This window comes from Podarcis filfolensis, assembly GCF_964270895.1.
Source record: "Podarcis filfolensis genome assembly, chromosome: 3".
NCBI lineage: Eukaryota > Metazoa > Chordata > Lepidosauria > Squamata > Lacertidae > Podarcis > Podarcis filfolensis.
The window spans coordinates 2,754,576-2,779,104 of NC_139606.1; the positions used below are offsets into that span (position 1 = coordinate 2,754,576).

General features: G+C 42.0%; 1 protein-coding gene across 11 annotated transcripts in view; it reads left to right on the plus strand.

Moving 5' to 3' along the window:
* WDPCP (WD repeat containing planar cell polarity effector) overlaps positions 1–24,529 on the plus strand; it is a 195,272-nt gene that overhangs the window by 5,627 nt on the left and 165,116 nt on the right. For 4 of the 11 annotated variants that reach the window (XM_083606491.1, XM_083606492.1, XM_083606495.1 and 1 more), the window contains exon 1: positions 12,254–12,282. The exons of 6 other annotated variants lie outside the window; for them this stretch is intronic. In XM_083606491.1, coding sequence (XP_083462617.1) covers positions 12,269–12,282 — 14 coding nt within the window. In that variant the 5' untranslated portion in view covers positions 12,254–12,268. Of the gene's footprint in view, positions 1–4,231; positions 4,307–12,253; positions 12,283–24,529 lie in introns of those variants that run through there. One more of the 11 variants, XM_083606500.1, reaches the window with a different exon arrangement.

A 24,529-nucleotide genomic window follows, 5' to 3' on the forward strand; every position in this document is an offset into this window, starting at 1 on the left:
CCCCACCCGCAGGCATAGACAATGGGGCGGGGGGCGGGGGCCAATAAGTAAAAATAAAAATCAATACAAATCTGAGGTTCTGCCCCCCAACAAAAGCATGCCCCCTAACAAAAATCCTGGCTACCCCCATACTCCCCCATCCCACCAGTAAAAAAGTAGCTATTTAAATGTTTCTTTGTAAATAGAATATATTTTATTTATAATTTATACAAAATACAATTACATAAAATGAATAGGAACATAATGAAATATTGTTGAAGCAGGAAAATGTAGAATCACAGAGCTGGAAGGAACCCCAAGGGTCGTCTTTCTAGTGCAGCCCCTGCAATGTAGGAAACACAGCTAAAGCATCCATGACAGATGGCCATCCAAGCTCTGCTTAGAAGCTTTCAAGGAAGGAGAGTCCACAACCTCCTAAGGGGGATCCATCTTCCACGTATTATAAAAAGTAAACAACACTTATTTGTCCCAAGAGGGAGAAACCTACAGATACAGTCCAAAAGGCACACAGAAAGTTCTGTATATTTGGGAGAATTTTAAAAAGCAAATGGTCCTCACTGACTTGGTTCAAAAAGATCTTATTCGGAGGAGCCCTGGCTGCCTAGATAAAACTCTATAGTCCACAGGTTTTCAACCTTTTTGAGTCTATAGCTCCCTTGGCCAACTACATTCTTTTTGCAGCACCCCTGTGGGTGTCAGGAGCCCAGTTATGTCCCCCCTTGCCTGCAGAGCTGGAAGCTTCTCGCCCCTTTTTGAAGACCCTCCCTTGTGGAGTGTTCCCTCAGCCTCCTCTCTTTTCTTCCTCTCCTGGGGAGTCCTCCAGGCAGCAGCTGCCACTGCCCTTGATCTCTGAGCTGCCCCAAAGAGAGGTGCCTCCTCACACTGCTCCACAGGGGCCTGGAAGAGGATGTCCCCAGCCTTAGTAGCCCAACAGAGACTGGCCAAACGTGAGGCCAGCACCTTACCTTGGGTATGGCAGAAAGGCTTCCCTTCAGCACCAGGCACTCGGCTCCCAGGCAGGCATTACACACAGCAAGCACAAGAAAGGCCAGCGCAATGCCTGCCTGCCTGCCTGCCTGCCCAGCCTCCCACTAGTCTGTCCATTCCCACCAGCAAGGGCAGGTAGACTGGCTGGCTGGGCTCCCTCACCCATTTGCTTGCAACCAGCACCTCCTGGTCAGCCCCAGAGGTACCACTTGTGGAGTTTGTAGGCAGGGCTGCTGAAACAAACAAGCCTTTGGGAGGCAGAGACGCAATAGGACATCAAAGGGGAAGGAAAGAGGGACTGAGGCCAGTGTTGCCTGCGGCACCCCTGACCATCACTGAAGGTACTCCAGGGTGCCCCAGCCCCAGGGTGCTATAGCTTTACACACCCTTACCTGTGGCTTTCTTCTGAGTAGACACTTAGTTATTTACTAGATGCAAGTCAGCAGCACCAGGCGACCCCGCTTAGCTAGGCGGTGGGGTGGATTGCACTATGCTCCTTGCAGAGTTAGGCCCAGACTGCCATTGGACCCAGCACTAGCAGCAGCAACAAACAGCTCTTGCTCGCCCAGCCCTACCCATTGCCACTCCGCCACTGCACTTACCTGACCTGGGTGTTCAGGATCGGGAGCCTCAGCGATTGCCCTCTCCCGCTGGAAACAAACCAGGACTTCTCCAAGAAAAATGCATGTGGCAAAAAGGAGCGCTAGACCCACAATTTTTTTTAAAAAAAGAATTTTTTCTTCACTTCTCACTTCCTTCTGTGGTCTCCTTGCCTTGTGCTGTGGCCCCTCATTTATGCAGTTTATAGCTGTGCTCCCCTTCGAATATTCTGGGGGGCCATATGCCCCCCAGTTGGGAAACACTGCTGTATACTATCCTTACCAATTTCCACAGAATTTGTTCATTGTTTAAGACGAGGACACAAGTGTCAGATGAGGCAACTCGTTTACTTTTTAAAGTATCTTCTAATCTGAATGGTTCTGACAGTTACAATACTTAAATGAGGATCAGATGGCACTTTAGTATCTTAAAATGTTGTTCCAAAAGGAGTTTATAGACTTTAATTACAAGGCTTGACAACCTGATCCCACTAACTATGCCTACTTAGAACAGATTTGTTTTGCGTGGGCACTGCTTCTCTCGAAGTATGTTTTGGTCATTTCTAGATTAGATTACTGCAATGAGCTGCCCTTGAAAGCCATCTGGAAACTCCAGTTGGTGCAAAGCAGTGGCGAGGGTCTGATGGGAGCCTTATTATGCAAGAATGACACTTGGCTGTGTTGGCTTCCAGTGTTGGCACTCTCAATACAAGATGGTGATTTAAAGCCTACATGATTTGGGACCTTGGTATCTGAAAGATACCTACACACATTACAGTAATCACGAAAGGATCTCTTAAGCAGTAGTGTGGGGTGCCCCGAGTAGCACTGGGGCTGCAGGGTGCCCCAGTCACTGCCTCCTAGTCTCTCCTGGCCCCCCTTCCAGGCGCCCTCCAGACTTGCAGAATACCCTGATTTGGCCTGTAGGTAACAGCCCTACAAACAGATTCCCAATAGTGGTTTGCTTTACACAACAGACTCCCTCTTATTGTTGAAAAGAAGAATCCTTTTCTGTTGCCAGATAATAAACAGAAAGGCTGAGGCTGTAACGCCTGCAGGAGGCTTTACTAACAAGAGGGAAACCCCTCAGGGCAGAAGCCGGGAAGGAGCTCCGACTGGGTTCCTGGGGGTTTCCCAGAGTGGAGTGGCTGTGGAAGTGAAGCGGGAGCCAGAAATGTTGCGCTGGACCTGGCCTGGGCCTGGAAGGAGGTGCCTGGGGCGTCTGCTGCCCTGGAGCAGACTCTTAAGGAGCTCCGTCCTCTCACTGGGCCATGACACTTGCACCCCGTCAGCGAGGGAGTGGCCAGGCCCCATGTAGCCGCCGCCATCGTGCATGATGTCGTCGAGCCCCTGCCAATCCTAGAGAAGCTACCACTGCAGATCGACTGCTTGGCCATGTGGGTGAGTCAGCTCCAAAGGGCCCAATGCTGTCCAAAAAAGCAGTGCAGGAGGCAGGCTTTTTTTGGCCAGCACTGGGCCGGCATGTACTAGCTGGGTCCATCCTGGGATGGATGAATTTGCTTGGGCATTAAGAAACCTGGTAACTTGCTTCAATTGCATATTCAGGCAAAGGGTCAAAACAGCTAGGACCCAACTCAGTCTGATGATGGCTGTTGCTGATAACGAGGGCAGGGAAAGAAGTACAAGGCTCTTGGAAGTGGATGTGTATATGACAAGTCAGTCTTGTGAGTACGTATTTTCAGTTAGACATACACAGGTCAGGTTATAAAGGGAAAGTCCTTCCTATTTGCCAAGTATACACAATTCCTATGCACAAATAAACTGCCTATTGAGTTGTGGGGTACAGTTTGCATAATGACTGGAAAGCTGAAGAAATGCAAATGTTGTCGTATGACAATGGAGGTTTTTTTTTTGTGTGTGTGTGTGTATTCTTTGAAAGTTTTGCAATTGTTTCCCCCCTTACTAGGAAGCCTGCTTTGCTTTCACTGTATTTCTGATGAAAATTTGTGAAGTTTTGTCCTTGAAATCAGTAAGCTTTGTAGGCAAATTATTCTACTTTATTATGAAGTTCCTTTTAAAATGGCCTTCCTACTGTGTTTTGAGAAATGAAAGAATAGTAGAAGACTGGATAATTCCATGATGCTGTGGTGCATGTTAAATACCTTTATCCGGCATAATTTCCTGGGATTTGCATAGTGAACTTTCATCAGCTGCAAAAAGCATTCCAGTGACACAGACCAGGCTAAATTGAGAGGCCCAATATGCAGTGAAGTGAGATTGGAGGGAGGCAACTGCAAGAATGGAAACAATGAAATGAGTTGTTTTAGCAGGATGACTTTTCTGTGGAAATTTACATAATTGCCACTCTAGCACAGTGTTTCTCAACCTTTTCTGACCGTGTCCCCCTTCCAACCTTGTTGCCTTCCTGTGGCCCCTCCTGTCCTACCGGTAGAAAGGTAGCTATTTAAATGTTTTGTTTTGATAAAGAAAAATAGGGGTGGTTTGCTTTTGCTGCCCCACCCCCAAGGGACTGAGTCCCCGAAGTCCATGATCGGTCAGAGATGAATGGATGGAGGCAGGATGCAGCGAAAGCAAGGCAGATCTTTATTTCTCTGTTGCAGCAGAATCCCCCCCCCACCCCCCAGCAAGGAGGCAAGAGAGACCCAGAACCAAGAAGAAACATCTCTTTTAAGGGTTTTCATTTTGGTGTGGAGAAGGACATCCCCTCTACAACAGTCAGAAATTATATCACACATAAGGTTGGGGTTGTTTTTTTTTACTGTGGCTCAGGCCACAGGTGTGATATTTCTGAGGATTTAGCAAGTTTTACATAGTTCCAGAGACAGTTTACACAGTCTTGTGCCGCGGCCCCCCATTTACACAATTTTCACCTGAGGCCACCTTGAAATATCCTGGGGGTCCCCAGGGGCCGTATCTGTGACAAATGAGTTTTAATTAAAAAAATGTTCTATTTACAAATGAAACATTTAAATAGCTACCTTTCTACCTGTAGGACAGGAGAGGCCACAGGCAGGAAACCAGGTCGGAAGGAGGCCACAGTTGGAAAAAGGTTGAGAAACACTGTTCTTGGGTGTAAGCTCTATAAACTTTTGTGTTTACTTTTTAGTAAAGTTGCATAGGATTGCACTTAGTAATGTTATTAAAATGATTGCTGCAATTTTCAGTCTACCTAGAAGGGAATGAGGGTTGACCTGTACAGTAAACATCTTATAGGTAAGGAACATAAGACACGTGAAACAGTTAAAACTACAGCAAATCTACTTGGTGTCTAAATTCATTGATCCAAACTAGCAGTTCATTCTGTTAAAGTAGGAAATGGGACACAAAACAACTGTGCCCATTTAGATACCTTTTTTTTGTACTTCTCAGCACCAGTCAAGTAATCTTGAACTCAAACTGCAGGAAATACTTGGAATTCCACTGTAACAATATCCAGCAGAGAATATTTAAGTAGTATTAAGTTTCAAATACCTGAAGCAAAATGCTCTTCAAGCATCATAAGCAGTTGCAGCTTATAAGAACTAGTATAATCTAGTTTCTTTTTACCATTTCCCAAATGAGGCATAGTTTTAATTTTGTCACCAGAAATTTACTGCAGGGGGAAATGAATATTGTATTTCATTAAAGATTGTCTAAACTTTAGTATCCCCAGTAAAGCTGGGCGATATCTAATTTTCAACATATCACCAGCTAAACATCACAATATTTTAATATATCACGATATATGGGTCTAACTCTTAAACTGACAAATTTTTACTTACTTTTAACGTATTGTTACAACTGTTGTGTTATAGTACTACTGTACCAGTAATGTTTAAATTAGCACATTTTGTCTAAAAATAAAGCTGTAGAAGTAATCAGTAGCATAGATATCAACACCAGTTATTTGATTGTTTGTTAATTTTCTTTTCTACACCAGGCCAAAATAGAAAAAATAGAATGAATAAATTTTAACAAAACAAAAGATTTTTAAATAATATTTTTATTGCAAAAAATGTGCATTTCTTTTATAAACCAGGCTAAACCCCCAGTAACACCAATACGATATAATTTTTTTAACAACAGGAATCTTGTCTTCAGCTTCTCTATAGAATTATAGAGTTGGAAGAGAACCTGAGGGCCATCTAGTCCCACCCCCTGCAATGCAAGAATCTCAGCTAGATCATACATGACAGATGGCCATTCAGCCTCTGCTTAAAAACCTCCAAGGAGTGGTTGGTTGGTTGGCTGGATGCTCTCATTCTCTCTGTGCTGCTCAGAGTAGGAAAGCCTCCTGTCTGACCAGTTACCAGGAACGTGCTTTGAGACTGTGTGACAAGCTGATAGAAATATCCCCAGGAGTCCCTCTAAATTAATGTGGAACGATAGGGGTGTCTGTAGGACAAGAAAGAGGGTGGCTTTGAGAGTTTGGTGAAACCATGTAGACCATGTGAACCAGCCTCCACTGCATTGGATGGAATAGTTTCACATACACCAAGTGGAATAAAACAGGTTGATGTGATAGTATGCTAATTTTGGTGAAACCTTTGCTTTACCTACTAACATACATGAAAGTGACCTCTTACATACAAAGGGACCTCTTTATCAGATCCTGGTGAGAATAAGTTTGATCACAGTCATTCATACACTGGTAACATTCTGATAAGATCATCATACTCTGCATAGTAGAACCACCTCTGAAATGCAGTGCTATAGAGTTGTAAACAGCCCAAAGGAAAAACAGAATACTAGCTTTATGTCGATTGCTCAGGCTCAGTTCACCTTGTTTGGGCTGATATATACCGTATTTTTTGCACCGATCCCTCTTGCTCTTCTGGCTTCAGCGATAGCTGCGCAGCTGCATTCGCTCCATAAGATGCACACACATTTCCCATTACTTTTTTGGAGGGGAAAAGTGCGTCTTATAGAGCGAAAAATACGGTATATTTTGCTTATATATATTTTTTATCGAATTTAAATGTTACATCACAAAATTAAAAAGAAAATACACCACCCATCGGTTAACAAAAATATGTTGTATAGAAAGTAAAATGTTACTAAAAGATAGATGTTACCTATACATAAAAGAAAGTTCTTCCATTCTTTAAACCCTTAAATTACATCTTCCTGTATGAACCTGCCCACAATAGGGTAAGGGTACCCCTGCCCGTACGGGCCAGTCTTGCCAGACTCTAGGGTTGTGCGCTCATCTCACTCGGCAGACCAACACGGCTACCTACCTGTAACTAATAATAATGACGTTACCCAAAATGCATATGCAGCCTGTACTTAGTTGTAAACTGCTACTGTTTGATGCATAGTTTCTCAAGCCAACTTGAAGCCATTCCTAATTTGTCTCCAGCCAAGGTGTGAACACAAACAGTAGTGAATTAAAGCTGTGCTGATTTGAACTGCTTGGGGGAGAAAGCGCTCCAGGGGGAAAGAACCTCCCTGTGCTCTAAGGCAGTAATGTGAACACACCCAAATACATTAACTTTCTTCCCTTCAAAGGAAATTTCTGCAAAGAGGACATGAAAACAATAAAGTGCCACTGGTCACGCTTGGTGCTGTATTAAAAATAGTTCCCAAGAATGGGTCTCTGCTTGCAGAGGTGAGAATTAATGTTATGCCTTTTTCATACTGCCAAACGCAGTAAAAAATAAATTTTTAAAAAGCCCAGGCCCAATCATGTTGTGTTTCAATAATACTGTGATTTGTCAATCCTAAAACCTCCACGTACACACTGGTAAGGAGATTTGAGAGTGAAATGTGACCGCTGTCTTTTACCTACGGAAGAGAAGCAAGCCAGAAAATGCGTGCCAGTTACTTGAACTACAGAACTAGGCTTGGAGCCAAGACTGTGTCTGCACTCGATGGGGGAATCCTGTTGTCTTTCAGGTGCAGGAACAGCAGTTGCATAGGCAAAGGAGAAAGTCTGTTTCACTTCCATTGTCCTGATTGCAGAAGTGAACTTTCAAGGAAAATCAGTCAGCAATTTTATTCTGGCCAGTTCCAGTTGTGTTTCCATTCCTATTAACTTTCATTAAATGTCCCAGATGTTTTTACACATATGTATTGACTTATGAGTCATTGAATTTGTAATTCTAAAAGTTATAAAGAACTAGCATTTCCAATAGCAATATTGTGTCATTTTTTTATGATCCTAATCATGCATGAATGTTTTATTCTGTAAAGGTGAAGGTAAAGGTAAAGGTACCCCTGCCCGTACGGGCCAGTCTTGCCAGACTCTAGGGTTGTGCGCTCATCTCACTCTATAGGCCGGGAGCCAGCGCTGTCCGCAGACACTTCCGGGTCACGTGGCCAGCGTGACAAGCTGCATCTGGCGAGCCAGTGCAGCACACGGAACGCCGTTTACCTTCCCGCTGGTAAGCGGTCCCTATTTATCTACTTGCACCCGGGGGTGCTTTCGAACTGCTAGGTTGGCAGGCGCTGGGACCGAACGACGGGAGTGCACCCCGCCGCGGGGATTCAAACTGCCGACCATGCGATCGGCAAGTCCTAGGTGCTGAGGTTTTACCCACAGCGCCACCCGCGTCCCTTGCCCACAATAAGTGTCCAGCAAAAGACTAGCTCTGTGTCCTCTCAACTTCAGAGATATAGTGGCTGCAGGCATTGGGTCAGGTTTCCCCCTGCCCCGGACTTTGACACTCTTCTCTCAACCAGCCACATGCCAAGTTGCTTATTTGGCCATATATGCTTTCTACTTCCAACAGTTAAGTTAGTCAGGCAATAGATGGAGAGAAGCTTGTTTCTAAGACTGTAATCCTATACACTTAAACTTGGAATTAAAATCTCATCAGACTTGGCTCACACCCATAGCATACATTTAAATCACCCCTATACCATTTTAGGGGACACGGGTGGCGCTGTGGGTTAAACCACTGAGCCTCTTGGGCTTGCCGATCAGAAGGTCGGCGGTTCGAATCCCCACCACGGGGTGAGCTCCCGTTGCTCGGTCCCTGCTCCTGCCAACCTAGCAGTTCAAAAGCACATCAAAGTGCACGTAGATAAATAGGTACCGCTCCGGCGGGAAGGTAAACGGCGTTTCCGTGAGCTGCTCTGGTTCACCAGAAGTGGATTAGTCATGCTGGCCACATGACCCGGAAGCTCTACGCCGGCTCCCTCGGCCAGTAAAGCGAGATGAGCGCTGCAACCCCAGAGTCGGCCACGACTGGACCTAATGGTCAGGGGTCCCTTTACCTTTACCTTTATACCACTTTAGCAGTCATGGTGTCTCCCAGAGATTCCTAGGAAATGTAGTTGTTAAGAATGCTGAGGGTAGCTTTGTGAGTGGTCTCCTCTCAACAACCATAACAAACTGCAGTTCTCAGGATTCCTTGCAGGAACCAATGACTGTTAAAGTGGTATAGGGGTGATCTAAATGCATGCTGTGGATGTAACTTTACTGTGGCTTATGCTTGAGTATACATGGATAGGATTAAGCTTTAAATCATTCTTTTAAGATGAACATTCAAATGTTATTGGGGTTTTAATAGGTGATGTAGTACACCATCAAACTAACTTTTTCTCCATCATGGACTGGTTGAGCAAGATCCAGTAGTTCCAAGATTCCTTTTGCTGGGAGCTGTGTGATGTCGGGGATCAATAACAATGAGGCCCAAAAAGGCTACCTGATTAATTGTGGTTCCTTGTGGGCACCATACAGTTCCTCTGTTCCTCTACTACAGTGGTTCTCAATTAGCTACGGTAATTACTGAGGACCCCTTATTTTTCACAAGCCAAGCCACGGACACCCTACTTTTGAAATTTTTGATAACTCTATGGTAGTTACCTCTGCAAAGCAATTTTTTGAACAAAATGTGGGGTAGCTCCTAATAAGCAATGGATTTTAGGTGCACTAAAAAGCAGACTAGGGCTGGGTGATAGCTGGTTTTCAACATCATGGTATATCAGGAGCTAAGTATCATGACATCCTGATGTACCACGATGTGTGCTCCCCCCCCCCCCACAAAGATGGACCAGGCGTGGTAAAGGGGGGGGGAGTCGTCTAACGGAGACCTTACCCTATTGCTGGCTTGTGCTGGAGGCAAGGTGGGGGCTCCTTTAAACTTCTCCCTTGAGGGGAGTGCAACTGCACGCCTCTCAATGGAGAAGTGTGGCACAGTGTGCACTTCCCCAGCTGAGGGCTGAGGGGGTCTGGGATGCCTTACCTCCCAGCTAGCAGGGAACTACAGTCTATATCTCTGCTCTCCACAAAACTCTCCTTCCTGACTGCTGCCTCTGGACTTTTTAAGCTCAGCAGTTCCATGAGATCTTCATGGGTCCCAGGTGGTGCCATCTGCTTGCTGCTCCACCCATCTCTTACCTTGCCTGATTACACTGTTACCCCGGCCACTATACAGGTAACTCACAGCTTACGTGCATTTAACTTGTGCGCATTCAGCTTTACACACTTTGCAAAAAATGTTTAAAAAATTAAAAGGGAAAAGGAGTGGGTATCCAAGAAAAAAGATTTTGTCAATCCCAGCTGTGGAGTTGGTAAAGCTGTAGGTTTCAAAGGAAAAACTGAGAGGCTTAGAATGTACTCTTGATTGTTCCTCTATAACGGACTTCCTCAAACTCGGCCTTCCAGATGTTTTTGGCCTACAACTCCCATGATCCCTAGCTAGCAGGACCAGTGGTCAGGGATGATGGGAATTGTAGTCTCAAAACATCTGGAGGGCTGAGTTTGAGGAAGCCTGCTCTATAAGCAGGGCTGCCTTTTAAGTTCAGTGCTGACTTGAATTCAAGTCAAGACTGCAAATGAAGAATTGAGAGTGAATTTAGTGCGCTTTTGATTCTTTGAAATTATATGACTCTATAGGTCATTGACAGACGTGTGGCCTGCATCCATCTGTCAAAGATTGCTTTGTAGAGAATCACAGGTGATGTGTATCTGGAACTGTGAGTTGTGTCTCTGGAACTGTCTGAATTGTGCTGCTTAACAAGTTCTTCAAGATTTTCTATAGGATTCCACCCCCAGGGTGTAGATTAAACTGACAGGTGGGTTAGAAACTGAAATCTATCAATATTCTAATAATTGCTCAGGCTGCTTCAAAGTGTTCTTTAATATTTTCCCAGCATTAAAATTGTAGCAATAAAAATTGAATGTTACCCCAGTGCTGAAAAGAAATATGTAAAATACGTTCTATTGGTTCTGTTCTTGACTAAACTGAAACCTTGCAATTATCATGCAATTGTATGTAGTTAATTGTATAACGTATGTTTTTAGTGTAGTTGTTTCTCTTTCTTTGCAGTGAAATCATTTTCCATTTTAGGTATTGACCTACTGACCCAATGGAACTTGATTTTCACCTTCAATTTCCCCCCTCTAGTTCTCTTTCTTCTCTTTCTTCCTGCTGTGATCAAAGGGGTCCCATTATCTTGAAAGGGGGGAGAAGGACATTCTCTTGGCATTTTACTGATGCTGATTCTCTGAAGCAATGTTTTGTCTCTGAGAAGGCATTCAGTGGTGTAGTTAGCACGTCACATTAAACTATAGTTTAAACTATACTAAAGTTCAATGAGATCTTCAAACCAGATGTCAAGTGTGCCTTTGGGAGAAAGATCAAACTTTTTTTGTTTTTAGGCTGACAAACACCAAAATTTGCAAGTGATATGCAGTTGCTTTCACTTCAAAAAGTGGGCAAAGTGAGTTTATATTTTAAACATATTGGCATCTTCAGTAGTCTTTACGAGATGTGCTTCAAGGAATCTTATTTTTTTTAACCATAGAACGAGTGATCTTGGGACAAGTTCTGAGGGATTGTTTTGAGAACCTTCTACTATGTTGAAAGATATTTTACCTGACAGCATGAAGATTGACTGCTTCATTTGTAAAGTGAAGGATTAAAAGAGTTAGTCAGAAGTCATTACACTGAATTACATTTTCTTGCTGACAGTGATTGAGATATGTTAGTAATAACTCGAATGTGTAGGTGCCTTTTTCCTCACAATGTGTTTGGTCTTTTATGAATACTTGAAGTAGGCCCAGTAGTGGGTCATCTAAGAAAATAGACAGGGTTGTATCCATTCAGGGCCAGCCTAAGACATTTTGGCACTTGAAGCAGACCCTAAAATGGCACCCTGCTTCACCAGGGTAGAAGGGGTGAGGGTCGATCTACAACAGGAACAAAGGGGGAAAGGAAGTTTGACATTGGGTTCCCAGTGGATCCTGCTGCCTGAGGCTGGTGTCTCATGGGTGGGCCGGCCCTGTTTTCTGCAAACAGAAGGAGGCCTTCTGCTCATGGGAGAGTCTTCAATCATGCTGAGGCCTCTGCTAAGCTAAGCAAAGAGAAGAGAAGAGAAGTGGAGACGATTTCTGTCCCTTACTCCAGCAGTAATTCCCCTCATGTCACTCTTCCATGTTGCCACTCTTCCATGTTAGAGATGGATGGGACTATACAAGGAAGGAGGAATTGGGAACAATCACCTTCTGCTCTCTTCCATTAGCTGAGGCATTTGCTGGCGCAAAAGGCCACCTGTGAGCATAATGTGTCTTTTCTAGGGATCAGACAGATATGGAATTTGGGCCTATCTCTCTGCCGCTGACAGACTTCCAGCGCCAAGGCAGTAGGGAAGCTTGAATTAGCCACACCATCCCATATTGCCCAAACAACACACGGGTTAAGCGCATGGCTCTTAACAGCTGCATTTTCTTGGCAGTTTGAAATCTGAGTAAACATTGAACTTAGCACAACATGCTAACTGGAAGGTGGGGGGTTTATTTGCTAATTGAATGTTCACATATTATATGTAGCAGAAGAAGCCTTTGAAATAATTAGGGTTGGACATTTGACCTGTCAAAAATACTAGAACAAATGATTAAGACTTAACCAGGTGTTTAATTTTTAAAGCCCTAGGCAGCAATTAGTTTTGCTAGAGGAGAGGAAGATAGTAAAGAACCAGGCCTTTCCCATGCTCCAGGGTAGACTTCTGGCAGGCTCCTTGCTATAGTGATTGCTCCAGTTGTTGATTCCTAATTTAAAGCATTGATTATTCCATGTTGCAATAAGAAAAAAAGAAAACTAGGCTGCCATCTTCACAAAGTAGAATTCTAGATGATTTTTGATTGGTCAGATAATAAACAACCACAACTGGTCAATTGATTGGCACCTGAATCCTAGAAGAAATACTTGAAGATCATGGCCACAGTTACCACAAAGTCTTCAGAGGATGATGGGCTAAACCAACTAAAGCATGCTTCCCGAAACTCGGCCCCCCCAGATGTTTTGAGACTACAATTCCCATCATCCCTGACCACTGGTCCTGTTAGCTAGGGATCATGGGAGTTGTAGGCCAAAAACATCTGGACGGCCAAGGTTGAGGAAGCCTGAACTAAAGCAAAATAAAGCTCATATCAAATTAGGCTTCATTTAATCATTTGTTTGCAAAACCTTGTTAGAAGCATGATCCATGTTTGGGTTTTAGGCATGTCTGTATTGGACCTTCTTATGGTCCTTGTTGGCATGAAAACAACTGTGGGAATTGTTATGTACTGAAGTTCTCACCCTGGGCCAGCAGGGGGATACTGTAGATAGTTCAGGTCCACATATGCAAATAAGGGATCGAAAGTGACGTTCAGTGATTGGATAGTTACAGAAAATGGTTACTGTTGCGTTCTAGTGGAGCTCTATATAAGCAGGCTGGCTGAACCCTTCAGTTCAGTTCAGTTCTATGAATAAATAAGAGCTGTTTGAAGAATCGCTGTGTCGTCTGATATGTTCACCCACAACTTAACAGGAATCAACTGAGAAATGAGAGTGGTGTGTTGTACAGGTCTCCTTCCTATGCAGTATGAAAAGTGCTGTTTTATATTTACATGATCTGCCATGGGTTCTGCCTCTGATTATTTAGTGGTATGTGCACAGGTGTCAGAGTTTGTGGTAACATTTCAGAATTTTTTTAGAATCAAACTTATTGTTTATGATCAGTTACATGGAGAAGATTTGCTTGTTCATTCGTGTTAAAGGGTTATTTCTTTGTGCTGCAGGCAATACCAATTCATGTTTATATTTCCCTGTCTACAATTTATTCAAAGTCTCTCCAACCTTTTTTTCTTCATTTCTGTAATGAATGAACCTACTTTCCTGAAGAACAGCATAATATAATTTAATATATACCTGTTGAAATCCAGAATGTGTACTTCATACACTTTTCTCCTTCTGAATACATCTGGGGTGACTAACCTGTGGTCCTCCAGATATTGTTGTACACCGGATTCCATCTGCCCCAGGCAGTAGTAATGGGTAGTGGGAGCTGTACTCCAGCAGAATCCAGAGGGTCAAAGGTTAGTGACCCATTTTCTAAAATCAGTAACAGGTTGCATATTTGTTGGATTAGCTTTTTCATGTTTGTGTTCTGTAAGAACCCTCAGATGAGTGCTCTCGAGATCCAGTTGTTAATATTAAATTTATATTTTATCCTCAAAATGTGGGAACGTTTCCAGTAATTTCAGTGTGCATTGGATGGCATTATTGACTTAATAATATTTATTTGGTGGGAGGCATTTACACTTCTCTCACAATTGAGGAATGGTGGTCTTTTTGTCCTGGGAAGCTTCTCTTGCTGCATCACCATATAAATTTAATTATGTGTAATCTGATGTCATTCAACATTTTATAATACACAGGGTAACACCTGAAAGATGGCTGTTGGCAGTATCTTTCTTGCTCGATTTGAACACTCACTTTTCACTATATTTTAATGTCTCTTAAGAGGCATAACAAATCTTTGTGTAGTTTTTCCATTTGTGCTGGAATGATCATTCCATCACATATACCATCATATCAGTTTTCTTGCTATTTTAAATGTAAAGGGATCTTCTAATTGCATATTCTGTGCCTGTGGTAGTTCTGTTCCTATGGCCTCCAGTTTCTTATGATATGCTTTGGATTTTCCTGGAGAGCTAATTTTCTGTGTTGTGAATGGGAGTGAAAGCCTCAGGTTCTCTGTTACATTAACAATTTAGAAATATATGAAGAAAAGTTGTTCTTCTCTTCCTGGGCAAGATGGAAGTTACTTGGAATTAAGTAATCCTTTAACTTAAGTAGATATTTATACAGTGGTACCTCTGGTTAAGAACTTAATTCCTTCTGGAGGTCCATTCTTAACCTTAAACTGTTCTTAACCTGAAGCACGACTTTAGCTAGTGGGGTCCCCTGCTGCTGCACCACCGCCGCATGATTTCTGTTCTCATCCTGAAGCAAAGTTCTTAACCTGAGGTACTAATTCTGGGTTAGTGGAGTCTGTAACCTGAAGTGTCTGTAACCTGAGGTACCACTGTACATGCTTGAGAACTGGACTGTTCGCACTCTAGCTGTAACTGCTTGAGAGGAAACTTGCGGGATTTAAGAAATCCACCACCAAAGCAAAGAACTCCCCCCCCGAAGGCAGGAGGGGGGGGAAGAAGATTTTAAAAGTGTTTCCCTGCCAATTTAAAAGAATTGGATTAAGTACCGCTGCTCTTTAACCTGGGATCGGACTGCCGGAGAAAAGGAACCGGCTAAGGACTGTTGCTATAAGAAGCTAAAAAGTATCTTAAATTGACTTTGGTTACTTCCAATTTGAAACACTGTTTCTGTGGTATTACAAAGTTACTTACAGGACACTATTGATTGGGATCCCCTTGAAAGAGAAAAGAAAAATTGAAAGGGACTAGGAAACTTTTATTCCTTCTTTTTTGAAGAGTGTGGGATTATTTTGAGAAGCATAGAACTGACTTTACGCCCTCTAGAGGACCTACAAATTGTTTCAGCAACAAGTGGAGCTTAAAATTTGAGAACTTTTGTTTGTGAGCTCCAAAGTCTGGGAATGACCTTGACTAAAAGACTTTGTTATGGCAGATGGTAAAGAGAAAGGGGATTTACAAGAAACAACCTTGAGATCTGGCAGACAATACAAAATTGACCCTTTCATGCAAAGAAGGGCTTCTGTAACAGGAGCCTCTGGAACTATAGTGGCTGCAAAGCCAAAAGTGAAAGCAATGTCTACAGAAGAATCATTTGCTAAGGTATTGGAGAAGATAAATGACTCTTTGGAGGAACTAAAAAAGCAAGGTGCGGAGACTAAATTGCAAGTTGCTGAAACTAAAGTACAAGTTGCTGAAACAAATAAAAAAATTGAAGAAATCTCTGGGAAAATTGACCTAAATACTAAAAGTATAACTGACCTAGGGAACAAAGTGAACTCAAATGCAGAAGCAATTGGGAAATTATTGGAAGATTCATCTATAACACGAAAGATAGCTGAGGAAGCTAAGGAAATTGCAACTGCTGCGGAGGAAAAATTTCCACCAGTTTACAAGAAATTTGACGAATATGAACTGGCACTCTCTATGCAGGATATGCAACGCAAGGAGAGGAACCTAAGGATCAGACTTGTGCCGGAAAAGGAAGGAGACAACTTGGTGGATTATTTGACAAAAGAATTCTCTGATTTTTGGAAGCAGGAGTTGAAGAAAGAGGACTTTAAGATAGAAAGTGCATTTAGATTGGGAATAAGACAGAAGAAGAATCGACCCAGAGATTGTCTTATTACTTTAAGATCAAAGGAGGAGCGAGATAAAATACTGAACCTGCACTACCAAACAGCCCTTCGAATTGAAGACTTTTTTATTGAGATTTTTAAAGACATCCCTAAGAGTATCTTGGACGCAAGAGGACATTATAAGGACCTGGTGACACTGCTGAAGAAGAACTACATACCATTCAGGTGGGAATTTCCCCAAGGCTTGTCTTTTAAATATAAGGGAAAGAAGAGAAGAATAAAGACTGTAAGTGATAAAGACAAGTTCTTGGGAGAGCACGAAGAAGACCTACAGAAAGAGACATTTCCAGGACAGGGGCATCCATCATTGGACACGAACACGGCACCACCGACGGACGAGGAACAAAAACAGGGAGCTGTAGGAGGAAGGAGTAAATAATCCCATCATGGCTCTGCAACTTCTAACCTGGAATTGTAACGGCTTAAACATTCCCAGGAAGAGAAAAAGTATATTTCATGCCTTAAAGAAAGACCAATTGGACTTGATTTGCCTACAAGAGACCCACGTGACAAGAGCACACAGAAAATTACTAATAAATAAAAGACTGGGACAGGAATTTATATCTTCAGACAGAGTAAAAAAGAGAGGAGTGGTGATCTATGCAAAAGAAAAATTGCAACCGAAACAAATCTTTAAAGATGATCAAGGAAGATATTTGGCAATTGAAATTCAATCTCAAGGAGAGAAGTATTTGATAGTGGGAATCTATGCACCAAACGAAGGGAAAGCTGAATTTTTTAAGAAGTTGCATGAAATCTTGATGGACCATATGGATTACAACTTAATTTTGATGGGAGATATGAATGGAGTAGTTTCAACAAATATGGACAAGGCACAAAGACAGGTAATAACAAAAGATGGAAGACTACCAAAGACTTTTTTTTGAAATGACTGACAATATGGACTTGATTGATATTTGGAGAACAAAACACCCATTAGAAAGAGAGGGAACCTTCTTCTCTGAAGCCAAAATGACATGGACAAGGATTGACCAAATCTGGGTGACTAGCAGTATGGCTCCGAACATAAAAAAAGTAGAAATCTGCCCAAAAACTTTCTCCGACCATAATGCTGTAAAGATGGTGATGAGGCAAACAACAACTGGTTCCTTCAGATGGAGAATGAATGACACCTTATTCAGAGATGAGGAGATCTGCAAGAAGGCCCAAAAAACCTTGAAAGACTATTTTGAAATCAACTTAAGGTCTGAAGTAGAAAAAAGAATAGTATGGGACGCAAGCAAAGCCGTGATGAGAGGGTTTTTGATTCAGCAAAATACTTTAAAGAAGAGAAAGCAAAATGAGAAAAAGGAGAGAATTTTGGAAAAGATAAAAGAAGGGGAAAAACAATTAAGATCGAAGCCAAAATCCCAAGAGATTTTAAGAGAAATCAAATTTCATCAAACACAATATATGGAACTGATGAATCAAGAATTAGAGTGGAAAATTAAACAAATGAGACAAAAGACCTTTGAATCTGCTGATAAATGTGGCAAGTTACTGGCTTGGCAAATAAAGAAGAGACAAAAACTCAACACGGTAACAAATATAGAAGTGGAAGGAAAAAACATAAGCAACCCAGCGGAAATTAGGAATTGTTTTCAGAACTACTTTAGACAACTTTACACACAAGGGCCGCAGAAAGAAAGGGACATACAACAGTTCCTCGAGGAAAATGGGCTGAAAAAGGTTTCGCAAGAAAGTAAGACAATATTGAACCAGGAGATATCAGCACAAGAAATAGAAGATGCCATTCAAGGCATGACGCTGGGCAAATCCCCCGGACCGGATGGACTGACTTCCAAATATTACAAAGTTTTGAAGGAAGGGTTGACACAACCTCTGAAGGAAGTCTGCAATGAGATTATGGAGGGGAAAAGGGCACCCGATACGTGGAGAGAGGCCTACATTACACTTATACCAAAGACAGAGACTGAAAAGACCCAACTTAAAAACTACCGACCCATCTCGTTATTGAATGTGGATTACAAAATCTTTGCTGACATTTTAGCAAAGAGACTGAAAAGAGTTTGGATGGAGGAGATTCACGGGGACCAAGCGGGCTTTCTCCCCAAAAGGCATTTGTCGAACAATGTAAGGAATATAATTGACATTTTGGAAAAGCTGGAAGTGAACATAAACACTAAAGCTGTTTTGATATTTGTGGATGCCGAGAAAGCCTTTGACAACATTTCTTGGAGTTTTATGTTGAAGAACCTCCGGGGGATGGGGGTAGGCCAAGGGTTTGAGAATGGTATAGGTGCAATATACTCTGAACAGAAAGCCAAACTAATTGTAAATAATGTGGTTACAGAAGAGTTCAAGATTGAAAAAGGGACACGTCAGGGGTGCCCTATCTCCCCATTACTTTTTATATCGGTCCTGGAGGTTTTGCTTAATATGATTAGGAGGGACCAGTTGGTTAAAGGGATTCAGGTCGGAGCTAAACAATATAAACTGAGAGCATTTGCAGATGATTTAGTACTTACATTACAAGAGCCAGAAGCTAGCACGAAAAGAGTTTTGGAAATAATTCAAGAGTTTGGTCAAATGGCAGGATTTAAATTGAATAAGTCTAAGACAAAGGTTTTGGAGAAAAATTTGACACAGATAGAAAAGGAAAGGTTTCAGAACGAGACAGGGTTAACTGTGGTTAAAAAAGTGAAATATTTGGGTATAAATATGACAGCTAAAAATGTGAATTTGTTTAAAGATAATTATGAAAAAACTTGGAGAGAAGTGAAAAAAGATTTGGAGATTTGGTCCAACTTAAAGCTTTCCTTGTTAGGCCGTATTGCAGCTATAAAAATGAATGTATTGCCAAGAATGTTGTTTTTGTTCCAAGCATTGCAAATAATTGATAAAATGGATTGTTTCAAGAGGTGGCAAAAAGACATATCTAAATTTGTCTGGCAGGGCAAAAAGCCCAGAATTAAATTTAAGATATTAACGGATTCAAAGGAAAGAGGGGGGTTTGCCCTGCCAGACTTTAAACTTTACTATGAAGCGGCAGCTTTCTGCTGGCTGAAAGAATGGCTACTTCTTGAAAACACAGACATTTTGGATTTGGAAGGTTTTAATAACATTTTTGGGTGGCATGCATATTTGTGGTATGACAAGGTTAAAGCACATAAAAGTTTCAAAAATCATATTGTCAGAAAAGCACTATTAAATGTCTGGGTCAGATATAAAGACTTGCTGGAAAATAAAACTCCAAGGTGGCTGTCGCCAATGGAAGCTAAGGCAGTTAAAAAGTTAAATATGGAGTCCAAGTGGCCAAGATACGGGGAAATTTTGGAAAAGGAAGGGGACAAATTGAGATTGCAGAGTTTTGAGAAATTAAAAGGGAAGGTGAGAGACTGGTTGCACTATCATCAAATAAATGAAGCGTTTAAACTGGACAGTAAAATTGGCTTCCAGGTGGAAAAATCAAAATTGGAGACAGAACTGTTAGAACCCAGTACTAAGAATTTGTCCAAAATGTACAATTTGCTGCTGAAATGGAATACACAAGATGAAACGGTTAAATCGGTCATGATTAAATGGGCTCAGGACATTGGTCATAATATTTTGTTTGCTGATTGGGAAAAGTTGTGGACCACCGGGATGAAATTTACGGCATGTAATGCCTTAAGAGAAAACATTATGAAAATGATATATAGGTGGTACATAACCCCAGTCAAGCTTGCAAAGATTTACCATGTGCCTGACAATAAATGTTGGAAATGTAAAGAAACTGAAGGTACATTTTTTCATCTTTGGTGGACTTGCCCGAAGATTAAGGCATTCTGGGAAATGATCTATAATGAACTTAAAAAGGTATTTAAATATACTTTCCCCAAGAAACCAGAGGCCTTTCTCTTGGGTATTGTCGGCCAAGGGGTGTTAAAGACGGATATAACTTTCTTTATGTATGCTACAACAGCAGCTAGAATACTCATTGCGAAGTACTGGAAGACGCAAGAGCTACCCACACTGGAAGAATGGCAGATGAAGGTGATAGACTACATGGGCTTGGCAGAAATGACGAGCAGAATCCGAAACCAGGGAAGAGAAGCAGCGCAAGAAGAATGGAAAAAATTCAAGGACTATTTAAAGAAATATCACAAAGTTAATGAAAGTTAGAATGATGTTGGACTGGAAAGTAAATGGTTACTATTAGCAATGGTTAAGACAAGGAAAATAAGGAAAAATAGTCTAAATTTAAATTAAAATAAGGGAAGATTTGCTGAACAATCGATAAGAATCTGGAATACAGAAAGGGGAGGCATGAGGAAGTCGGGGAAGATAGGATATGAAATTAGGATATGAAATGATACATGTTTTTTGTTTTGTTTTTGTTTTTGTATGTTTATGTTTGTTGTATTGTGTTTATATGGAAAAATAAAAATATTATAAAAAAAAAAAAGAGAACTGGACTGTTCATTTATAATGTCAATGCTTACTGAGATGGGTAGGGAGGATCTCTCTTTTTCAAAACCTGGGATGGGGGTGGGGGAAGGGATATAATCAGTATTAAAAACTCAAATATACAAGCTAGGTGCCAAATGGCTTCTTCAGCCAGGGTTTATAATCGCCAAAATGGAATGCCTAGTAGCCGTTTTGGGGACAGATGGCTCGAAAGTCTTGTTTTTCAATAAAACTTTTTGGTTCCTAAAATTCTGATTCAGAAGGGGAAAGACAATAGTTTGCTTATTTCTCCTCCCCCAGCACTCTCTTTTATCCCCGTAATTCTGTTTGGCAGGGCAGGGGAACCCCCTGGAACAGGGCCATTGTTTGGTGTTGGTTTCATTGAAAACCACATCCTCTTTGCTTCCAGCAGAACTCCCCACTACACTGGAACCCATTCTGTAATAGAAGAAAACCTTCCATTGCTGGAAGAATCCAAAAAATTGCATTTTAAATGTTGGAAAATGCAATATATCCAGAAGAGATGTTCTAAATATTACCTTGAAACACTTTCATCCTATAAAGGATAGAATTTTACAGGATGTGTTGCTAGTGTGTGAAAACAGTCAAGATCCAAGGATCCCCAGGCATGCAGCTCCAGATGGAGATATCAGGTGCTATCCTGGCAAGCATCTTCACTTGATCATAAGTGGCTAATTGTTTTCAATTACATGTTTGAAAAGAGTTGTTACCAATTAGGCCTCTTCTAAGTGCCAATTCTCCACTGTGAAAATGGACAAGAAGATTCCACAATGCCACCTTTTACTGGTTAGATTTATACTTACCGTATTTTTCCCTGTATAAGACGAGCTTCTTTGACAGAAAAATGAGGTTCAAAATTTAGGGGTTGTCTTATACACAGGTAGTGCTGAGGGGGGACGGGCAAATGTTTTTTTGGCGTGAGCCCGAGATTGTAAGCGGCGATTGGCCACTTGATTGTTTGGAGGGGGGGAGGGATGCTGAAAATCACTCACCTGCCAGAACGCAGCAAACAACTGCTGCATGCTTTTTAAAAAGAAGAATTGTGGCACACACAGCTTTATAGTGGTCCATAGACTCAAAATACACAGTACAAACAATGGTATATATCACTGTTAAGGCGTAAGAGCCGCCTTGCTAGCCAATAGAGGAGCTTTGGCCTGTACAGTGGTACCTCAGGTTAAGTACTTAATTCGTTCCAGAGGTCCGTTCTTAACCTGAAACTGTTCTTAACCTGAAGCACCACTTTAGCTAATGGGGCCTCCTGCTGCTGCTGTGCCGCAGGAGCACGATTTCTTTTCTCATCCTGAAGCAAAGTTCTTAACCTGAGGTACTATTTCTGGGTTAGCGGAGTCTGTAACCTGAAGCGTATGTAACCGGAGGTACCACTGTATATACTGATTTCTGATTCTTGCTGCCTCCGAGAGAAAGTTTGCTACAGCCTTATCCTCAAGGAGAATCTTATCATAAAAGGAGTCAGCAATTCCAGGTTGTTCTGTTAATATTGGTTTGACAAATGCTGTCTAACCTGTTTATACAGACTAGATTATAATAAAATGTGTTTCATACATTCAACATCCTGGGAACATGGGCACAGCCTATCTTGGTATGGGAGGCCAGCCACTCTTCCACTCAACATTTCAGATGGAAAAACATTTAATCTGACCTTTAAAAACGGACAGTGATAGTTTGGCACGGTCAGATTCTTAAGGTAGGGAGGTGACAGAAAACCCTGCAGATACTGAATTCCTAATGCAGATGAGCCACAGGTCACATATGAGTGATATTGTAAATCACTGAGGGCAACATCCCATAACCTCTGTTTCACAGTTTTGAGGGCAGTATTAGAGTTGCCATATCTTGAAGAGCAAAAAAGAAGCCACTGCCAGCCCGAGCTGGGGAAAGAGATGTGAAGGTACGCGGGGCCTCATTCCCCAGCTTGGGCTGGCAGGGGCCGCGGCACGCAGAGCAGCCTGTGCCTGAGGAGCCCAAGCCCAAGCCAAATCCCCCCCCAATAAACAACCAAACCCACCCCCTGGACATTTCTTTTAAAATATAAAATTCCCCCCGGATGGGCATGATGGCCGCCCAAAAGAGGACATGTCTGGGATTTCCTGGACGTATGGCAACTCTACCCCTGGGCTATTACAAGGGCGGTAGTAGTTCTACCAGACAACTGGAGAGATGCTTTAACATCACATTGCCCAGGCATCTCTCTTGGCTACGCTACAGACAGAGTTTAACAGCTTTGTATTTGAAAAGTTAAAATCTGCTATAAATTGGATTGATGGAATTAAAGGTGGGATTATACATCTTTCAGATAAATCAAGAAAAGCCTAGTCTACTGGCATGCCTTGCAGAGGGGTGTGAAACTACTGTTTTCTAGAAGTCCCGTACTTACCCGTCCATTAGACGCCCCCATGTTTAAGACCTGCCCCCTATTTTGGGGGACTCAATTTTAATAAAATGAGGGGAGATTGCCCAAAGTTGTTGAGCCTCTCCCCCCCCAGCTGCGGGCAGGAAACACTCCCTAGATCATTTCCCGCACGCAGGTAGAGGGAGTGTTTCCCTCGTGCAGCAGCATCAAGGGAAGTTGTGCTCCATCCAGCTGGTTGGCAACTTCCCCTGATGCCGCTGCATGCAGGAAACGATCCAGGGAGTGCTTCCCGCGCACAGCGGCATTGGGGGAAGCCGCACGCCGCCAGCCAGCGCTCCCAAATAGCTCCCTGCGCGCAGCGGCTTCTTCCCCCCAATGCCACTATCCATGTATTGGATGACCCCAGTTTTTTGACATGATTTTTGTGTCACAAAACCTCTTCCAGTGCACAGAAAAATATGGTATATTGAAATATTTGTTGTTCTGTTTAGTTGTAAATGTATAGTAGTAGTTTAGGTCAAGGGAAAAAATACTTCATAGTGTTTCTGTGTACTTATTCATACAAGAGATGTCTCTAAGGGGTAGCAAATTCCCCCCCACACACATATTTCACATATAATGCCATTCACTCCTCCAATTTTCACTCACAGTATACCACTGTTCTATATAGTATAGTAAATAATTGCTCCCTTAATAATAGCCTTCACTGTTGTGATTTTGCTCCACATCAATCCAGAGCAAGTCACAGCTCATAGGTAGCAGAGTAAACAAAGCTTAAACACTATGCAGGGTTCCAAAAACATTCAGACGCAATCAGCTTCACCCAGTATTATTTACTGAAGGCAAATGAGCAACAGTCACGAATCCAACTCTTCCGGATTGGCACAGTCCTTAAGAATCCAGTTGCAGCAAAACCTTAAACTTAAAATAAGACTAAAACTTAGCACTTAAACATAGTATGTACAGATCACCACACAGGAACGAAGTAGACAGAACCAAGAAAGAAAAATAAAGTGAAAGCCAGGCTCCTTCTGGCCCGTTATTATAGGCAGCATTACCTTGGGAGAACGAACTAACAGGACCAGTTGTTTTTTATAAATAATTTTTATTAATTTTTCATTAATAACAATCAAATATGAGCCACATTAATACAATACCATATCATAATACAATTAAAAGAGCCAATTATCCCGTTCCAAATTAAACATATTTGAGTGACTTGCCATGTTCTAATTTAGGAGATAATGTTCCTTCGTCCTGCTCCAATCCTCTTATTTAATCCAAATAATACAGTTCCAGTCTTGATCCTGTACTTTAACAGCCACTGATGTGATGACTTTTGTTCGTATTTATCTATTCCATATCCACTAATTTGCAAGAGGAGTTTACCGTATTTTTCCGTGTATAAGTAGGTTTCCCCCCTAAAAAATAATGTCAAAAATTAGGGGGCATCTTATACATGGGTACATCTCGCCCCATTTTTTAAAATCTGAGCCCCCAAAATAGGGGGTGTTTTATAAATGGGGGCATCTTATAGACGGAAAAATACGGTATACATTGGAACCTTGGGTTGCGAACATGATCCGTGCGGGAGGCACATTTGCAACCC